We start from the raw sequence: 18,685 nt of genomic DNA, 5'->3' as shown, positions 1-18,685 counted from the left end.
TCGAAATATAATTAATTGGATGTTCTCTCCCAAAACAAAAAAAAAATGATAATTTTTTCCAAACAACATATCCTGTTTTTCTCTCTCTTTTTTTAATACCGAAATTTACTTTTCATTATAATCCAACCTTTTACACATATATTTAATCCAACCGATTGTCAACCGAGCCAACATATCCTATTACATGCCGCCAAAATGGTTGCTTTTTAATTAGTCATGGAGGGTGTTTGCTAACTTATTGAATGGACCATGTAAAAAAAATATTTCTAATGATTCAAATTTGTTCTCCCCATTTTATTGGGTGGAACGTGGAAGTTTGAGACATGATTGGTCTCAATGTTGACTCCAAACATAGGTTACATTTAAACCATACTCACAGCTATATAAAAAATCAATACTGGACTCCGCCTCAATTGCACCAAAAATCTAGTAAACACATTTACATCATTATACCAATATATGTATTATTTCATTATCATTCATAGTCACTTAGCAAAACACATCAGTCAATACATTTTATTGTCCCAAGCAGAATTGCACTATTGTGGTTGGTATTAATCTAAAATAGAAATGGCATTTAGAAAATAATTAATATTTGTAAGGTTAATTACTATGGGAAATTAGTGTGGGCCACCAAAAGGCCTTGTTTTTTCTCTAACGGGTCTTCCACGCCAACAAACATTCGCCCAATTACCACGCATAAAGCTTACATTAGTAATAATTAATACAAATCTGATTGAAATGGACCCGGACCCGGACCCGGCCCATTCTGATTGAAAAGGGACCTGGACCTAAACCCAAACTGGCAAACCACTATTTGAAAGCTGAGAGTACAAGGTGAACTGTCATCCCTAGTCCTTTGTGGCTTTGTATGGCCAAATGGATGAAAATAATTAATTCCTATATGCAGCATGGACTCGGTATCACCGTATCACACTATAACCAACATGTTCCAATATAAATATAGGGTTTATTCAGTCCCATCAAGTTAGTGCCCCTTACTTAACACCCAAAAAAGTTCATCCAAACAAAGCCACTGGGTAGGTGAAACAATTTGTGAGAGTGAAGTGTGATTAAAAGGCAACCATTATATGATTACGGTTGCTCAATGCAAAAAAAAAAATTGGTTTGGTTGGAAGTCAAAATAATCATTAATGGCAATAATTGGTATCTCTTCACCAATTAGGCAATTAGTAGTTTCTTTATTTATTAGGCACGATCATATATCATCAGATCATACGGTCTAATCCATGATGACCTCCATTTTGACCTGACTTTTTCCCTGCACACAGATATGTTAATTTAAACGCTCCCGGCTCCAACTGTCCCACCACCCCGGAAAACCAAAATGGCGGGCTGGATAAACTTTTCATTCAAAAAATCACTCTCTCACACAGAGCCTGCACATTCGCATTCGTAAACTCCACCGAGATCTCATTACGGACGAAGATGGAGTGGCTGATATTAGTCCGCGAAAGAGAGATACCGATTCAGCAGCAGAAGATGGAGTCCTTCGCTTCTTCGTTTCAAAAATCTCTGGAATCGATTAATGCCAGAGCGCAAGAAACTGTCCGCAATCAAGGTCGGAATCAGGTTTCTATTCTAGTAGAAGTGTATATTCGGGGTTAATGGAAGATTATCGTTCAAGAGAACACGAAAGTGGGACTAGAGCTAGGGTTTGTACTTTTTTTTTATTATTCTGACTTTACTATTTTCCTGTTTTTAATTTGTTTTTTCTCTGTTTTCAGGGAATTTATTGCAGTTGAAAGCTAGCCTGAGAGACGCCGAGGATGAATTTGTGAAAGTTCTAGGAGGTATTGCTCTGGTATAGCAAATTCAGTTGATCTTGGCGTGTTGTACGGTTGCTTAATTATCTTTATTGTTAACCGTATCTGCTATTTAGTGTTTTAAATATGAATGTACTACTAGTAACTGGCAGCTTTTCGGTTGTTATGCTGAATAACTATGCAAATATAATTTTCTAATGGTGCAATTGATGAATAAGTTATTTTGTTACTGAAGCTAAAATTCGTGACTAGTTAACATATATGGACTATTTGGTTCACGTCAGAATGGTAATATGGTTTTGAATTGATTACTATCGACACATGTTTTGCAAATCCATTTCTTTCCTCAAGAATCACTGCAAGACATAATGAGTGCATTCCAACAAGGGACACTTGATGACAGGAAATTTGCATAATACAAAGCGGTCAAAGTATCTTTATAAATGTAAACTACGTGAAGTGACAGGATTGAGTGGCAAATCCCTCATTTCATTCCAGGTTAAGATGAGCATTTCGTTGAAAATATTCAATTGGTAAATCTCAAACTCTCGAGGAAAATGTATTGTTTATGCCATTTCTGATGTATGTGAGTGTCAAAATAGTTGCTTCGAATGCTGATGCAGTAGTAAATAATAGTAGTTTATGGGGATGTTCTCTCAGTTGTGGTTAAGGTCTTTTGTCTGCAAGAAGATTGTTGCAATTGGCAAACCTTATTTTAGATGGTTTTTGCCTCTAAACAATTGTGCACATCTAGAAAGACAAACTGAAGAAAGGTAATTTGACTTGTTCATTCCCATTGATTTTGTTCTTTCCAATTCGCATGTAAATACATGTATCTTCTTTTTTCCTCTTTGCTCACTAGTTATTAGATCTCATGACTTATTAGCTTTTTTTTTTCTCCTCTGTTGTCGTTCAGTTAAGACCTGTAAAGAGGCCAAGCAGATGGCGACAAGGGACTCCATATTAGTCACAAAAGCTAGAATAGAGGAACTCAGAAGAACTGTGCAAGTTGAGAGGGCTAAGAGGGATGAATATGCAGCAATCATGTCACAACAATCTTTAGGTAATTTTCTTTTTCTTGTATCATTCGATTATGACTGGTTAATATTCTACAGTTGTAGAAAAGTCTTAACGTGTGTATGGAGGTTGAATATATTGAATTTTTTTCTTTGCAAACCGTGCTAGCATATAGATAGTAGTTATTATTCTTATACTAGTATGACTTTGTTCCTTGGTGCTAGAGTATCATATTTGTTTTATGATATCCCTATGAAAGAGTTGAGGTATGTCCTAGACTTGTTTTTTAGTTTGTCTCTCTCCAACTAGTGATTTGTTTTAACCTGCTTCATGTCAATTGATTGCTTGATTGTATAGGTCAAACGATTAGCAGTGAACAATTATGGCTGGATTCTTGTAAATGATTGCGTGTGTTGCATCTAATTGGTGCCCTTTAATACATTATCTTTTTCATTCGGAAAGAATTATAGGTAGATTGAGTGCTGTCGTGTACGAATATAGGTTGGAACAGCCTGGAAATCATTATGGTGCACCTGCTGCAACCTGTAATCTGAAATTTAAAAGAGGAATTTTACCAGAAAACAAATTTAAAGAAAGTATTATTTTTAAACGTCTGTATACAGCGCCAAAGAATGTATGGATTCTGATTCCTGCTCTTATGATATTTCTTATATTTTTCTTTTTAAGAGGCAAAGAAGTTTTTTTTTTTTTTTTGACCTTTTATATTGTATGTTGAAAGAAAAGGTAATATGGTTTACTATGATATTTCTTTCTTATTTTTGTCTTTTTGGGTTTGTTTATAGATTTGGCTATATTTGAAGGGAAGGTAAAGCGAGGCAGTGCACATAAAGCTGAAATTGAAGAGGCCATTTCGTGGTACATTAGGGTCCTTGGATTTCAAATTGAAGGAGGACATGGTAATAAAGCCCATTTGATTGTGCCAATCTGTTCTGTTTCTTCTTCATATACCCCCCCACGCACACAACCCAAAAAAGGAAAAATTGTCAGGAGTGATTTCTGCACTTACTACTTGCTTTGTGTTCTAGGCGTGAAGTTCACTTTTAGCAACATTAATTTGAAAAATCCATATGAAGAGTGCTCTATCACCATTCGCCATCAAAACGATACTTACACATGTGAGTACGGTCTCACTTGCTGATGTATTTTAGTTATGTATTGTTGTAGTATCTGTTGTTAAGTCTTTGGCTCTTCGACTTCAGTGTTGACTTGTGATCCACACATTGATGACACCAAAGAGTTGATCCAAGTGTTGAACAGAACTAATGGTTTGTTCAGATTTGTCAGAATAATGAGGGACAAGTTTCAGGAAGCTACAATGCTTGGTACAATATAATCTCTTGCATCTTTTTTTTGTCTATCATGCTTGCTTGAAAGTTTTCAACTTCTAAATAGTGGGGACCTGTTTTTTTCTTTAGTGTTATATTGCCCAGCTAATTTTCTAGTAATTATATTTAGGCGGGTAGTTAATTCCTGAAGTAACTTGCATACATGCTTATGAAGTCCTTTTCCCATCCTTTTATTGGAACTGTTCATAAATAATACATATTTCCTATGATGTGTGATTATTAGGAATTACGTCCCACTCTGTAATTTGTCAAGACACTTCCACGATATCAGTGTCTGCTCCCCTTTCATCAGTTTCAACGGAAAGAAGTGAATCACCAGCTAAGAAGGACAAGCATCAAATTCAACAGAGAGATATCAGTAGGCTTCTCAAGGAAGTTAACCATGGAATTGAATCACTGCTTAAGAAAAATGATAGAGCTGCTGAAGGCCATTCCAAGAAAGTTAACCTGGGAAAAAGGGTTAAGACAGAAATTTTATCTCCAATGTCTGCATCATATGCTCTTTATGGTATTGTAATCTACTTGTTATACATGGTTCTTGCCTTACAAGGTCATTTGCATGTAAATTTATACTATTCTTATGACCAATTTTTTCCGTGTTTAATGCTTCGAGTGCTACCGTATGGCCTAAAAAAACACGTTGTGTGGGGGTGGGGGTGGGCTTGAGAGACATTGTGATGGAGAAAATTATGGCCATATTAACTCGTAATAATATCTTGCTTGAGCTTTCCTAAGCATTTGTTATCATTATGGTTTCCGTTGGTTCTTTTTTTTTTCTTTCCTTCTGACACATTTTAAAATGTATTGCACTTTTTTGGCGGTTTATGCTGTAAGATCATCTACACTAAACTCATATTTTTTCATCAACTTCAGCATGCTGTGTTAAGAGAGTTTCTGGATCGTTGCAATTGTTTTGTTAGGCAATTTTTGTTACTTTTAGGACAACTCATGATTGTGCATTTTGAAAGCACCTGAACTTTTACTAGCTCAAGCAATTCTCGTCTTCAGATATCTTGTAATTGTTCTTTGTTGCTTCGAGTTATTCTAATGAAAGAGAACATCTTCTGCATCCTTGCCATGTACAGAGAAAATAATCCTTGTTAGCCATGCACGGAGGAAATAATCCTTTATGTGGTGCTCTTTGATAGTTGTGATGCACACCGCACACAATATACTGATGCAGATATTTGTTTCTTGAAATATGTTGCAGGTTCAGAATGAGAAAATGAGGAGTGTTTTGGTGACCTCTTGTTTGATGTTGTGCATCACAGGCCCCAACTTCCTTAGCATGTCATTACTTGTGACATTTTGGCTCTATTACTGACATTGTGGCAGGAATCCTGTTTCCAATATGAGAAGCCTCAGATTGGAAGAGCTGCAAGGGTCAAGGTATTTTCTTTCATCAGCCAAGAATGCCTCACCTCTAGCTGATGTTATTATTGTCTTGTGCATTGAAGTAGGAATAGATGAAACGTAAAGGCGACAACTATAATTTTGCGTTCCTCATTCTAGAATTTCCATTGTGTGTGAACTAATTATTTAATGTCAGTTTTTGTTTGCGCAGTTCATAGTTTCATCTTATATGATATACAAACCTGCAAATTTCTTTTAATGATTGAGCTATTTGTACCCAAATAATTGCATTATTTACTGGATTGCTCCAAGATAAGTTTATACTACGAAGTACGAATTGTTGAACTCTTTGTTTCTGGGTGAACTTTTGAGGAGGCATTTCTCTTTGGGATTGGAAGAACTAATGCACACAGAGGTAAGGATATCTAAACATTTCCCTTTATTAACTCGAAATAGTTACACAATTATATTGCCCTTTATGTACTATGTATTTCCGTTATTTGTTTTCAATCCTCTTGTAAATGGATTATGTTCATGGCTCCTATAGGTTTGTAGATTAGTTTAAGCTGGGGATTGATTGAGGCGTCTTTGGATAAGTTGACGAGTCTGGCTCCATAGTTTCTGTGCCTCTGATTCATCATTGGCTAGAGCTGAGCAATTGCTTTGATTACAGTCTGCAAAGTATTTGCCACTCACCGCCTCTGATTGTGGGCTTAGAGCAACATAGCATGTGGTTGATGCACCCTGCAAAGTTAATTAACTAAATCACACACTAATGAAATTTAGTAGGCAATTATACTGCCAAGGCTGGGCTAAAACATACCTGTGATACAGTTTTTAGCAACTTGGAAGCTATAAAATACACAGAATCTGCAGATAGTCATAGTATTTTCGAAATAGTCAGACTATATTTAAGCAAATTCAACTAAGCCCTGAAGAGTAAAGAAGGACTTGTATGGATTTACTCATGCCTGTAATAAGACCCTTGTGAGCTCTGATAATACCAGTCTTTACAATGCCTGGATGTACTGCATTGATTGCAACTCTTGCATTCCTAGCCTGACATATTCCAAGTAGCATTTTTGTTAGGAATCGTTACTTATCATTTACTAAAAACCTTTTTTTGCTCTACATTCATGTATACTGCTTTCCTAGCTTGAGAAAACTGTTTTAAATTTTAATTAGCCGCGAAAAAGAAATGAAGAAATTGAAGAACTAGCTTCACCTACCTTCAGTTGTCTGGCCATTTCCTTGGCATGCAGTATGTTAGCTAACTTTGATTGGGCGTATGCTAGTGTGCCATTGTAGCTGCAACATCAAAATTAAAACAAAAAATTATTGTTTTCATGTTTAAATTGTGCAACATCTTGATGAGAGTTTGATTATAAGCTGGCGAAACTATTTCCAATAACTAATATGTTGGGCAAGTTTGCGTGTGCCCACTTGTGCCCGAGTATGGGCATAGTGGGTCTGTTAGCAAGGGAAAAAAAATTCTAGCAAGAGTGATAATTACTTGTTTGGGTTACGCATTTGATTGAAGGAGAAAGCATCTGGCTTAACCCAGTAGTGAACCACTGAAGACAAATTTATTATTCTCCCCTGAATGCCTGTTTGGGCTGCTGTTTCTATCATTTTCTCTAGTAGTAGATCTGTTAGCAGATAATGTCCTGCAACACAGACAATCGAATCAACTATTAAGATTTGATTATAGGTGAAGTTTAAATTTTGAACCCAAGCTCACATATTAAGAATGTGTTTGGATTGAGAGATTTAGAGGGAAGAGAAGGGAAAGGGAAAGAGAACTAGAGAATGAAGAGAAGGAGAGAGAATGGAAGCGAGAATATATTTTCATTTCTCTATGTTTGGATAGATAAAAAAAAAATAAAATGATTTAATTTACTAGTTTATCTTTATCATTTATGTTTAAGTATTATATACATGAATAAAATAAGTTTTTAACTTAAATAACTTAATTAGTATCTCTTCTAACCAAATGACCTCATTTTTTGGAAGGAATATTTTGACAAAAATTTAATGGAATATTTTCTCAATTCTATTCAAATCATTTCAATCAATTTTTTTTTCTAAACTATCTAAACAGGAAAATTCCAAACAAGAAAATTTGAAAGAAAGTTCATTTTCCTTTTTTTTTTTTATCTTCCCCAAAATCCTTCAATGCAAATACACTCCAGGATTTAATGGCTAATCATTTCCTTTCCTTTTAAGCAAAACATCATCATTTTCTATATCTTCACTTGATTCTATTTACCAAAACTCAAATAAGACAAAAAGATATTTTCAAGTTGACCAAACAAACTTATTGCAAAGTTGCAAACAACATTTGTTTATAAGAATATACTAGTTTAAGGTAAATAAATTATTAGTTCATGTTCTTTGGGCTAGAAAGATTGGTCATTAGTCATCATTTGCATGTTTCACGTGATACCACTTGTGTAGAAAAATGCTTGATAGGACACACCACCAGAATAATGCACCTAATATTCTAAGCACAAATTATTTATTTAGATTTGACTGGGTGAAGAAAAAGAAATATTAATTTTTTTAATCTTATTGAAGAAGATCTGATTACCTAAATAATTTGTGGCAAATGTCATCTCAATTTTGTCCTCAGAGAATTCCAGATTATGAGAGAATATTCCTGCATTATTTCTGCCCAAGAAAAAAGAAAAGAAAATATATACTAAGTATGAAGTTGATTAAAAGTTTAAAATAATAGAAGGAAGGAATGCAGAAGCTTGCATGAGAATGTTGAGGGGGATTTGCAGAGCAAGAAATTGTGAGCAAAATCTTTTGACAGAAGCAAGTGAGCTGATATCAATCTCCATTACAATTATCTCTGCCTTTGGATTCTCCTCCTGTATCATCTGCTTCACCTGAGCTGCTCTTTTCATGTCTCTTGCTGGAATCACGATTCTTACTCCTATTCTTGCTAATGCTCTCGCTGTTTCAGCTCCAATGCCTGACGTTGCTCCTATAAATGTTTCATATTTAGGGTTTATTCTGAACATTCATCATTATTACTTCCTTCAACAAAAAAAAAAATAATGATATAAACCAAAAATAAAGAATTATTTTGGTTTTCATGATTTTTTTTGAAAGTACAGGGAGATGGGAATTTTTTGCAGATTGAAAACGACGTATGAATGATCACTTGATCCTGAAAAATGAAAAATTCATGGAATAAATTTGAAAATTTTGCCAAGAATTACTTAGAAAATAAACATGAACTGAAATAATAATAACAATATATATATGTATATATATGAGCCTTGGACGTATATATTAGTCTCCAAAACTCTCTGGAATCAGATGCGCATGGCAACGTTTCAACGAAGTCACATGTTGATATGCACATGGACTTTGTATGTGTATATATATATATATAGGATTGAAAATAGATATGGTGAGACTAACCAGTGATAATTGCAGTAAGGTTTGGAGGGAGTAAACCACAACAATCTTGAGTGACTTGTTCTGCAGTGGACTTGGACCCATAACCACTAGCCCCTGCAATTCCTGCCAAGTATCTCAGTGTCTCCTTCATCATGCCGTATACACACACACGCACACTACAAGAGACCACCAAAACCCTTAAAATCCACCCAACCTATACATACATACATGCACACACACACACATATATATGTATATCCAGAGTCTAGAGAGAGAGAGAGAGCACGTATGTGTGTAATAAAAAAAAAGGGTTTTGGTGGTATAGGATGGACCATTTTAAGTATGCTGTTCATATTGTCTTTATATACCCAATGACATGCGCTGTGTGAAATGATTCGTAGAGACCACACTACTTTAATCTGGTCCATGAAAGTAGCAGATTTTTCATGCTCTTTCTTGTGTAGGAAAAAAAATAACCACAATTGTTTTATGTCTTTTCTTACATGACGATAAGGTTAGACAATAAGTAGTTAAACTACTTAAAACATATATGTACAACACATGACTAGTCAAAGATGGAGACGAGATTAAAAATCTCACATCGATCTAGTATAACTCATTTGAATGATTTATAAGCAAAGTTTAGTGTCTCTCTCACATTGAAGACATATTTTCTAGGACTAAGAATTATTGACGACTGCTCATGAAGAACAAATTTGTTCGGACTCGTGACTCAGAGCGGACAATATCTTCAATATATTTTGGCTGAAAATTTTAAAAAAACGAGCGAAACTACACCCACGCTGATTAATCATATGAGCTTAAATGATGGATTAAAGAGTAAAGCACTGATTAATTAAGAGTATTTAAGAAGTTAATAACATTGTGCATGATTTAGGGTTACTTGATCTTGAATGACAAGTGAGAGCACCATCATTAATCAATTTAGTTTCTGTAATAAGCTTTGCTTGTTCCTTCTAGAGGACCAAATTAATCAACCCATAATCAATCTCAAATGTGGTAATTATTGATTTAAATGCACCCTTTGTTTGTTTGTAGGGTAACACAATTAACTTTGCTTTAAACCAAAGTATATATATATGTTCATTCAAATTCAATCCTCCAAACAAAACATAGCACACACGTGTGCATCTAGAAAAACCCAATTATCCATACTAAATATTGAATCAATGTAGGAGGAGAAAAAGAAAAAAGTGAAAGGAAAGAAAGAATTTGGAGACAAAGTGGGTTTGTCCCTATTTGTTGTCAAATGACACAAAGTAAGAAATGATGACAAATGTTGGGGGTTTTGAGGGGCTAAAAGAGAGCAATGAAGTTGACTCTTCAACAATGGAGACCCCATGTTGTTCCCAACATGGTTACACTCACTCATCTTTGTAGTTTTCCACTTTTTTTCACATGTGAACTTGTCATTGTCTTTGGCTTCAATACTAATTCCTCTACCTCATCGCATGCCCTCATAAAGTGGTGCCAAAGAGAAAGCAAGGATTTTGATTGAGTGGATGTTTGACACTTGCCATTCCTTACATACTTGTTGCCAACATAAAAGAGCCTTATTCTGCCAAAACAGCACCAGTGATCAGTGTCTTTGAAACAATTTTTTTCTTCTTATTTTTCATTAGAAGGTCGTTTGGTATTGGAGATCTATACAAACTCCACATATACTCCCGCGCCCTACGTGCATGGGTTTTGGCCTAGTCTTAGCTATCGTCAACGTGATGAGTTTACACATATTCGACTGTATGAAGGACATATTGAGATGGGTGGTTCCATGATTACTAAAAAAAATAAGATTTTACACCCTGGTTTCAGTCGTAGAACAGGGAGATGAAACTTTGGTGGAATGGACTCTATCTGATGGCATAGTGGGTACAAGTCGATCCGAGGGTGGTTCAGTGTTGAAATATACTAGAACCAACCAACGCACCAATTTTATTTATTTATTTTTAGAATAACAAATATAATGATATTTTTTTGTTTGAAACAAAAATTAGATTCAACATAAAATAGGTATGATAACTCTAGACCGTCAAATATAAATTCAAAACATTCTATTTTCGATCGCGATGAATTTAATTTTTGTTTTAAATAAAAAATATGTTGTTGGATTCGTCATGCTAAATACCACACATATATGATTTTTTTTAAAAATCATTAGTTTTGAACCATAAACCTCAATGTTTGTTTTCAGTATGAATATTGTTGCTAGAGAAATAAAATGAATAAATAAGGGGATTTAGCAGTGAAGATTTGAATGACAGAGAGAACGTTACAACTTTCAATGCCCACTAACGTATTGTGTGATCTTACTTCCTTAGTAGACAAATAAAAGAACAATATAATTAGTCCAAATCAACTTTATTAATATCTCCAACAACTCCACCAAAGCATTGCCACAAAATGTGAAGGAGAAGAGCTTAAGCAAAGACAGCTAATTAGCTATCAACCCAAGTACCAAACAATATGAGTTTTTCCTTGGCCAACATGTGACCAACTCCAAAGTAAGTTAGTTGGGTGATAAGTTAGTGATGAATCTCTTTGAAGACTGGACTCAAACCGTGTGTATTTTGAAAAGTTCTGAGTTCGATTTTCACTGAGAGTAATATCCATATAACCACGCGTTAGGTTTTGCCCCAATTTATCATGTCGTAAAGTGGAAAACTTTTATGTAGGACTGTTCAAAAAAATCGTGTCAAACCGAATTGACAGTCAAACCGATCAATTGGTAAGTTAAATTTATGTTAAAAAATAGACCAAAACCGACCATGGACACCCCTACTTCTATGCATGCCGGCCTAACTACTTGAGTTTAGACTCATATCAAATGTCCAAAAATAAACTTATATGGTATCGTTCTCTCCGCCACCAAAAAATAATCCAAAGTAAATTAATTAATTAAGAATCAAATTCTAATAAGGTAGGACAAAGTTTTCTCAACCTGAATCAATGCACTTAAGAAAGCTAAACACTCAATTTGCCGACAAAAACCCCTACAAATTTCCCTTTCACATCATTACCACCATATGAAAAGGTCGCCGCACGAGCCATGCATGAACGAATAGCAAGATGACACGTAGAACCAATAAGGGCCAATTGTGCAGGAGTCAATCACGGGCACGCATGGTGGGGCCCCATATCACCGCACTTAAGTTAGCCTAGCTAGTGGTTAGCTTTGATTATTATACCTCTAAAATTAATTAATTAAGTAAGATATATTCATTAATGGATCCGTCTTCCCTTGCGTGGGAAGATTTTGTGAAAAGGTTGTTTGTCTTCATCTTATCAACCATATCTAACCTAAAACAAAAATGTATAATGTATTAGCTAGGCAATCTTATAAATCAAGTGCAAGCAAACATAATTTCTTGTAGGATTTAGATTCGATTAGAGAGATGGGTATACCAACTAAATACCCTTGATAAATTTGCCAAACGAGTTATTTTTCCAATTTTTTAAATAGTGATATTTGAATTATTTATATAAAATCAATGTTATTAAAATGGCCCGGCCGGTATGTTAGACTGGGTCAACCGCAGTTTTCATGGTGGTAAGATTGGTTATACTTACGGGTACCCCTGAGGTGAGACGACATGAGCCGCCGCCCAGGTCCCCCAGAGCCGCCTCTTTTTTTTTCCTGAAAAATGTTAGTATTATATTAACCCTGAACTAATTTAAACCACATTTAGAAGAAAAAAAAATGGCCCAAAAACTACCAATTCATTTTAACTTATAATCATATTTTCGATCCACCATGTCACGCGAAAGGTTAAATGTGTTAATTATATTGCCTATTTGAGAGTGATTTGACGGAAAAGGTTGATTACATCAATGTAGTAGTGATTTGCATCTCAAAATGCTAGAAGAGTCATATTTTAGTAATATACAATATATTTTTTTTTAGAGGGCCCCTCTTTTAGAATTTGCTCAAGACTCTCGAAAACTCAGGTGCGCCAATGGTTATACTATTAACTCGTTGTCCATGCTCGACTCACAGTCTAACCTTGAAAACCTTTGGAATCCCTTGGTTATGAAATATTAATCTTCTAAAACTTGATATTTGTAAGACTTGAATTTTAATCAAATAAATATCATAAAGCCCCTTAGCCACTAAGCTAAGTCATCATCTTATTTTTTTTATATAATTTTATATTATTGCCTATACATATCTATGAGAATGAGATCAAAACCAAATTATTCAAAGACAATATAATGAGTTTGCCACGATACACAAATCAGATTATCCACAAGAAAACCTTGGGCTGTGGAGGAGAAGTAGATCATGGCCCATTAAAAATCTTGGGCCGTGGACATAATGGGGGCCCATGTACTAGAAATACTGGATGGAAACGGGAGACGAGACAACAATTGTGATTCGGGGATGGCAGGCAGCCTTTGAGTTATTTCTCGGATCCCGGCCACATATGCTGGTTCTTGGAATGGAGCCTGAATTGGCCAACCAAGTGCTTCGTCTACACAAGCTTGTTGGGAATGCGGTGACTCAATAGGTTAGTTATGCATTGTACGTACTTAGTTTACAACTTACAATGAATTCTCTGTTTACAGAGAAATATATAACAAATTAACTTAATATTATATCATATTATCAAACCCCATAAGGTAACAAATCAAACAGAGTTAAGGGTTGATTGTTATCTTATATCTAACAACATATTTGTCTATAAATCAATGTGAAAATGAATGAAATACGAAAAAAAAATTATACGGCCAATAAACATATACAATTGTTTCAAGCTAGTTTCTTTAGTTAACTTTGGAGAGGGATCTCAATATATCCATCCTCCCCACTTCTAGTAAGAATTACCAAACGTTGTTTAACAATGATGTCTTTAACCCTTCTTTGGGAAAGAGTGAATCTAAAACTGCTTGTAGATGGTTCCTAAACCTATTAATCAATAATGATAGGGATTTCAGTAATAACTATCTCAACAGTGTGTGACATGTATTCATTGGGTATGATGACATTATAACAAGAAATCCATTGAAAACCACACTCAAACAAGAAATCCATTGAAAACCACACTCAATCAATGCATGCTGCACATTGAGAAACATGGTTATTACTGGGATTTTTATTATTTGGTAATGGTAGGGGCCGTATATCTAGAATTGTCTGTATTAGAGATTTGATGGGCCTAGCTGGTTTTTGGGCTTGAGCTGCAAATTTGATCCAAAACTTGATGGAGCCCATAGAATAGAACCAGTCTTTATTGGGCTACTCTTTTTCTTTTCTTTTATTTTTTGGAGGTCTCATTTCGTTGAAGCCTATTCAGTTTTGAAGAGCCACAGTGCAGTCCAGTTCACGTACAAGTCGGTGTAGTTGTATGAACCATGAACTTAATTTTGTATTCATTTATCTAATTAATAGATATGTGGATAATATTTATAAAAAAAAAAAAACATATATTGACAAACACACACACACACACAAAGGTGTCAAACCAGTATCCAGTGCTTCTCTAGTACTACTCTCTTTATTACATTGTTGCACCACGCTCATGGTCACCTCGTATAATAATACATAAATACTCACAAAACCCCTGAATTAAGATGTTACAAACAGATAAATAAGATGGGTCTGCGGTTTAGATTCCGACCCTCAGCTGAGAATGAGATCATGTCTTTTGACCTTCAAGGGTCTTTGCAACTTCTTGGACCTTGCCCTGAATACTCTGCCCCGTTTCCTTAGCCCTTGACCCCATTTGACCAGCCGTATCTTGCACACGCCGCTTCGCCTGGTCCATCTTATCTGCCGGCTTGCGTAATCTTCTGATAAAGTTCCCCAGCCACGACAGAGAAGACATCGCCGTGATCCCAAGCGCTCCTGCCGTCAAAAATCCAATTAATGCCAACCCAGTTACCATACCTGCCGGCACCAAAATGGGGCTAAATATCACGAAAACCGGAGTCGCTAAAGCAAGGCCAATGAAAGTCACGAGAAGCGCCAAGCCTCCGAGAAAGAGAAGGAAGCCACCGACGGGGATGAGAGTGACGGCTGCAAGAATGTGGGTTTTGGAAATACCCTGCTCAGGGAGTAGACTTTTGATGCCTTGAGTGGGGTCTTGTTGTTTCAGCTGCTGGTCTGCCATGGTGGAGATTTGAGTGGAAGAACAGAGAGATCGAAATGGGGAGGTGAAAGTGAGAGAAAGGTGTTTGAATTTAAGGAGATGGAAGAGTGGACGCGTGGAATTGAACGCCAGATGTTTGATAAAAGGCCCCAGTGGTTTGCATGAGATTCGTGTCTTTTTTCGCATGTTCTGCCCCCACGTCGATCTCTAGGCTTTGTCGGTTAATTGCACATTCGTCAGAAAATAGTCCAAGCTTAGCCTAGAAACCAAGATGGGCCAAAGTGAAAACTTGACATTGGGCCTGTCTTCTTATCTTATGGAACAACCCATCAGTCCATCAAGCCCAATAAAATGAACCCATTCATGTAGGCTGTAGCATGATCATTAACTGCATTGGGCTTTCTCCAGTGATTTTTGTATTAATGCTGAATCTCTAAATCCAGATACAAATGTACATGGAAAGAAGATGCTTTGTGCATCAACCAAAGAGATCAAACAAAATCAAATCTATTGCTGATGAGGGTCCTTTCCTTTCATCAAGTCAAAGACTGCCCATATTCGAAAGGAACAAACTTTGTGAGTATATATATATATAAATTAGAATACAATTATGAGTATTCCTTCCCCACCTTAATCTTCAAAGGATGGTGGAGCCAACACTAACTACAATTATATATATACTCTGATCATGAGATCAACAATAGATTCTCATATATACATATATTCTGCGCATGCATATATACTTGCATCCTCATAAGAGTCTCCTTCATAAAGACAGAATATTTTTATAAACAAAAAGGGCAGTTCTTTGATCATCAATTATCTTTTATACCTTGATCAATGATAACACTGATGGGAACCATCATGATTATCATCATTGGGTACTGATCTAACCAAAGAAAACACTTTATTGATCAACATATATAAGATATATATATATATATACACACACACACACACATTGATCAGAGGCACAAACAATGAAATATTGTTAAAGAATCATATCTTTGAATTAATTAGCTGCACATATACTTTCCGAACTAATGCATGCGACTTGATTTAAAGCTAGATTGGTTGGTGGCAGCGTTAGATATAGAGTATGGTGTTATGGGGTCTTATATATAGCTATCTAATGCTGAATTCTCCTAGTCAGATTCTAGCTTGTTGTAGATATGTACCCGTCGCTTAGCGTTAGGAACAATTTGTCCTCTTTTGAACTAGACCATATTGACCCGCACGACTTTATCTTCCTAGACAAAACATCAATCCATAGTTTCATACTAGTTTAAGCCCAAAGCACTTAGTACTAGTTAGGAGTTTGGCCTATTATAAATATCATGCACTTCGTATATTCTTCTCCTATACAATTTGAGCCCACGTCCTCGTGCGGCCCACACACCAACATACGTTCGTGGGTGCCCACACATTAAACTCTGGGGACTCAACTCTAATACCATCTGTAACAGTCCACCTCTCAACACTAGTAGTAGTTTGTCCGCTTTGAGCAATCCCATACTAACCCAACAACTTTGTCTTCCTAGACTCAACATCAATCTATACTAGTTTGAGCCTAGTAAAATCATTTATTACTACTTAAAAAGTTTGACCTATTATATTTTGTATTTCACATCTTTCCCTTGACGATGTAAGACAAGAGACTTAACTTCACAAACTTGACATTGCAGAGATTTATGACCCCACCCACTTGACCCCAGTGCTACATGTTGTGAGATTCATGCATATATCTGTTGAATTTTGATTTAATTAGTCTCCAAAAAACTTAAAAACTATGTTGATTAGATTTGCGTGTCATGATGGTTTTGTTGCACCAAAACTAGCAAATGGATATGTGTACAAAGATGGGTTACATTATTAGGTATTATTAGCCGAAACATATTATCTGATTAATTTAAAGTGCTTGCCTTTCTGTTTAATACCTTCTTCTTTTTTTCTCTTTATTTAAAAAAGTTATCTTTTTTGAAGGTTGGACATAGCAGAAGCAAATTAATCAAATGTATAATTTATTGGTTTAATTAGCAGATTAGGCTGAAAATTCTGTGTGTTTTTCTTCTTAATTTCTTGACTAATCACTGCAAATTTGATAAGGTTAGGGCACTTGCAATGGTAAATTGTTGTTGAGCCAACAAAGATGTTGTCTTTTGTTGATGTGATTGTTAGGGGTGTAAAAAACTAAACCAAACCGTAATTCAAACCGTAAACCAAACCGAAAAAAATCATTTGGTCCGGTTTTTCGGTTTACGGTCCGGTTTCGGGTTAGAAAATGCAGGTTATTTGGTTTTCGGTTTACGGTCCGGTCTCAACAATTATAATTCGGTTTCAAACCGAAAACCGAATAGTAATTTATGTTTAATAATATTTTTATAGTTTTATATAAATAAAATAATATATACAAATTAATGTTTTTAATTGCCAAGGACTCAATGAGTGAAGGATTAGTGGAACTTCAAGAATGTATGTTTGAGAATTGTGATTTACCAATTTGCATTTGAACATGTTGATTTCTAGTTTCCACAGAATGCAATTTGCAATTGAAACAAATACATAATGTAGGTTTACAGGTTCAGAGATAAGAAATTCATATATACAAATAATTATCCGGTTTAAACCGGTAAAACCGAAAACCAAACCGAAATTTTCGGTTCGGTTTAAAACGGTTTGTACATATTAAACGGTTTGGTCCGGTTTATAAAAACAACAAACCGAAAATATTCGGTTTCGTGGTTTCCGGTTCCAAACCGAACCGTTAAACCGAACTTCCACCCCTAGTGATTGTATTGAAAAATGTGTTTTGCTGATGTGGTTGTATTGAGATTGTGTGTTTTGGTGTAGCTAGCTTGCAGTGTGGTAAGGCATGAAATCCAGACAAGAAAAACAAAGGCATGAAGTAAAATTAAGACTGTTCACACAAAGGATGGTACACTTCGGATTAGTGTTTATTCTGTTGTCGTGACTATTAATTATTGCTGTGGAATGTAAACAGTTTGTAGAAAAATCATATTTTGTTGGCAGTGACTTTTAGAAAGATTTACCCCTTTTAAAGTTAATTCTACATAATTGAAATTTACATGCCATAGTTTTCTGAATCATCATCATCATTATGATTCGGGCCTTTAATTTTAAAAAAATTTAGTCGGTTACATAAGTTTATGAGAAAATGTATGTTTTTTTTATTTTGAGTAATGTTCGTAAGTTTGACAAAATTTTATAATGACTATCGATTTACCACAACCCTCATGTTTTATATACGGGTTTGGGACGACAGAGTACTCCAAGTAGTCTGAATGCGGAAAAAAAATAGTAACATTAGTTGAGATCTTTGTCTCTGATGTCAGTGTCAAACTACCTATCATGATATATAGCAAACACACAAATCCCCAAAATTTATTTGTGGGATCTATTTCATGGTGAAAACCCACTTTCCATCTAAAATTGTATGTTTTATATAAGCTTATGGGCCGCTTGATCTTTTCTTGGGTCATAGAATTGACTCTTTAATTAGTCTGCTCTAATTGATATGCATCTAGCTGTGCCCTTGTGCTCTAGTTCTCGCCTTCTCGGGACTGACGTAGCACATAGCACTGAGGCTTCTTGTATATTCGCCTTTTTCCCTTCCATAATT

General features: G+C 35.4%; 3 protein-coding genes across 3 annotated transcripts; 1 reads left to right on the top strand and 2 right to left on the bottom strand.

Annotated features, from left to right (window-relative positions):
• Positions 1–1,269: 1,269 nt before the first annotated feature.
• On the top strand, positions 1,270–5,869 carry LOC120003330 (kinetochore protein SPC25 homolog; the record flags this gene model as incomplete). The annotated part of the gene is made up of 8 exons (XM_038852280.1): positions 1,270–1,582; positions 1,749–1,814; positions 2,704–2,850; positions 3,608–3,721; positions 3,851–3,940; positions 4,025–4,147; positions 4,395–4,679; positions 5,382–5,869. Coding segments are annotated over 8 exons (1,149 nt in total), but the record flags the coding sequence as incomplete, so codon positions are not given.
• Positions 5,870–5,940: 71 nt separating this feature from the next.
• On the bottom strand, positions 5,941–9,231 carry LOC120003329 (short-chain dehydrogenase TIC 32 A, chloroplastic). The gene is made up of 8 exons (XM_038852279.1): positions 8,960–9,231; positions 8,285–8,516; positions 8,115–8,194; positions 7,038–7,191; positions 6,754–6,832; positions 6,496–6,583; positions 6,348–6,394; positions 5,941–6,268 (listed from the first exon to the last, which is right to left on the bottom strand). Exons 1-8 carry the CDS (start codon positions 9,090–9,092, stop codon positions 6,086–6,088), a joined length of 996 nt encoding a protein of 331 aa, XP_038708207.1. The 5' UTR covers positions 9,093–9,231; the 3' UTR covers positions 5,941–6,085.
• A 5,165-nt stretch (positions 9,232–14,396) lies between these two features.
• On the bottom strand, positions 14,397–15,333 carry LOC120004491 (oleosin 16.4 kDa-like). Its single transcript, XM_038853848.1, has one exon. It carries the CDS (start codon positions 15,229–15,231, stop codon positions 14,593–14,595), a length of 639 nt encoding a protein of 212 aa, XP_038709776.1. The 5' UTR covers positions 15,232–15,333; the 3' UTR covers positions 14,397–14,592.
• Positions 15,334–18,685: the final 3,352 nt, after the last annotated feature.

This window comes from Tripterygium wilfordii, chromosome 8 (genome assembly GCF_013401445.1).
Source record: "Tripterygium wilfordii isolate XIE 37 chromosome 8, ASM1340144v1, whole genome shotgun sequence".
Lineage (NCBI taxonomy): Eukaryota > Viridiplantae > Streptophyta > Magnoliopsida > Celastrales > Celastraceae > Tripterygium > Tripterygium wilfordii.
This window is presented reverse-complemented; position numbering and strand designations above follow the sequence as displayed.

Excerpts from the sequence above, each read along its gene's own strand:
- LOC120003329 (XM_038852279.1), bottom strand. The coding sequence starts at position 9,092 with ATGATGAAGGAGACACTGAGATACTTGGCAGGAATTGCAGGGGCTAGT. Across the intron at positions 8,195-8,284 it reads ATCCCCCTCAACATTCTCAT|AAATAATGCAGGAATATTCT; the intron begins GCAAGCTTCTGC and ends TTTCTTGGGCAG. Across the intron at positions 6,833-7,037 it reads CAAATGCGTAACCCAAACAA|CTACAATGGCACACTAGCAT; the intron begins GTAATTATCACT and ends TTGATGTTGCAG.
- LOC120004491 (XM_038853848.1), bottom strand. The coding sequence starts at position 15,231 with ATGCGAAAAAAGACACGAATCTCATGCAAACCACTGGGGCCTTTTATC.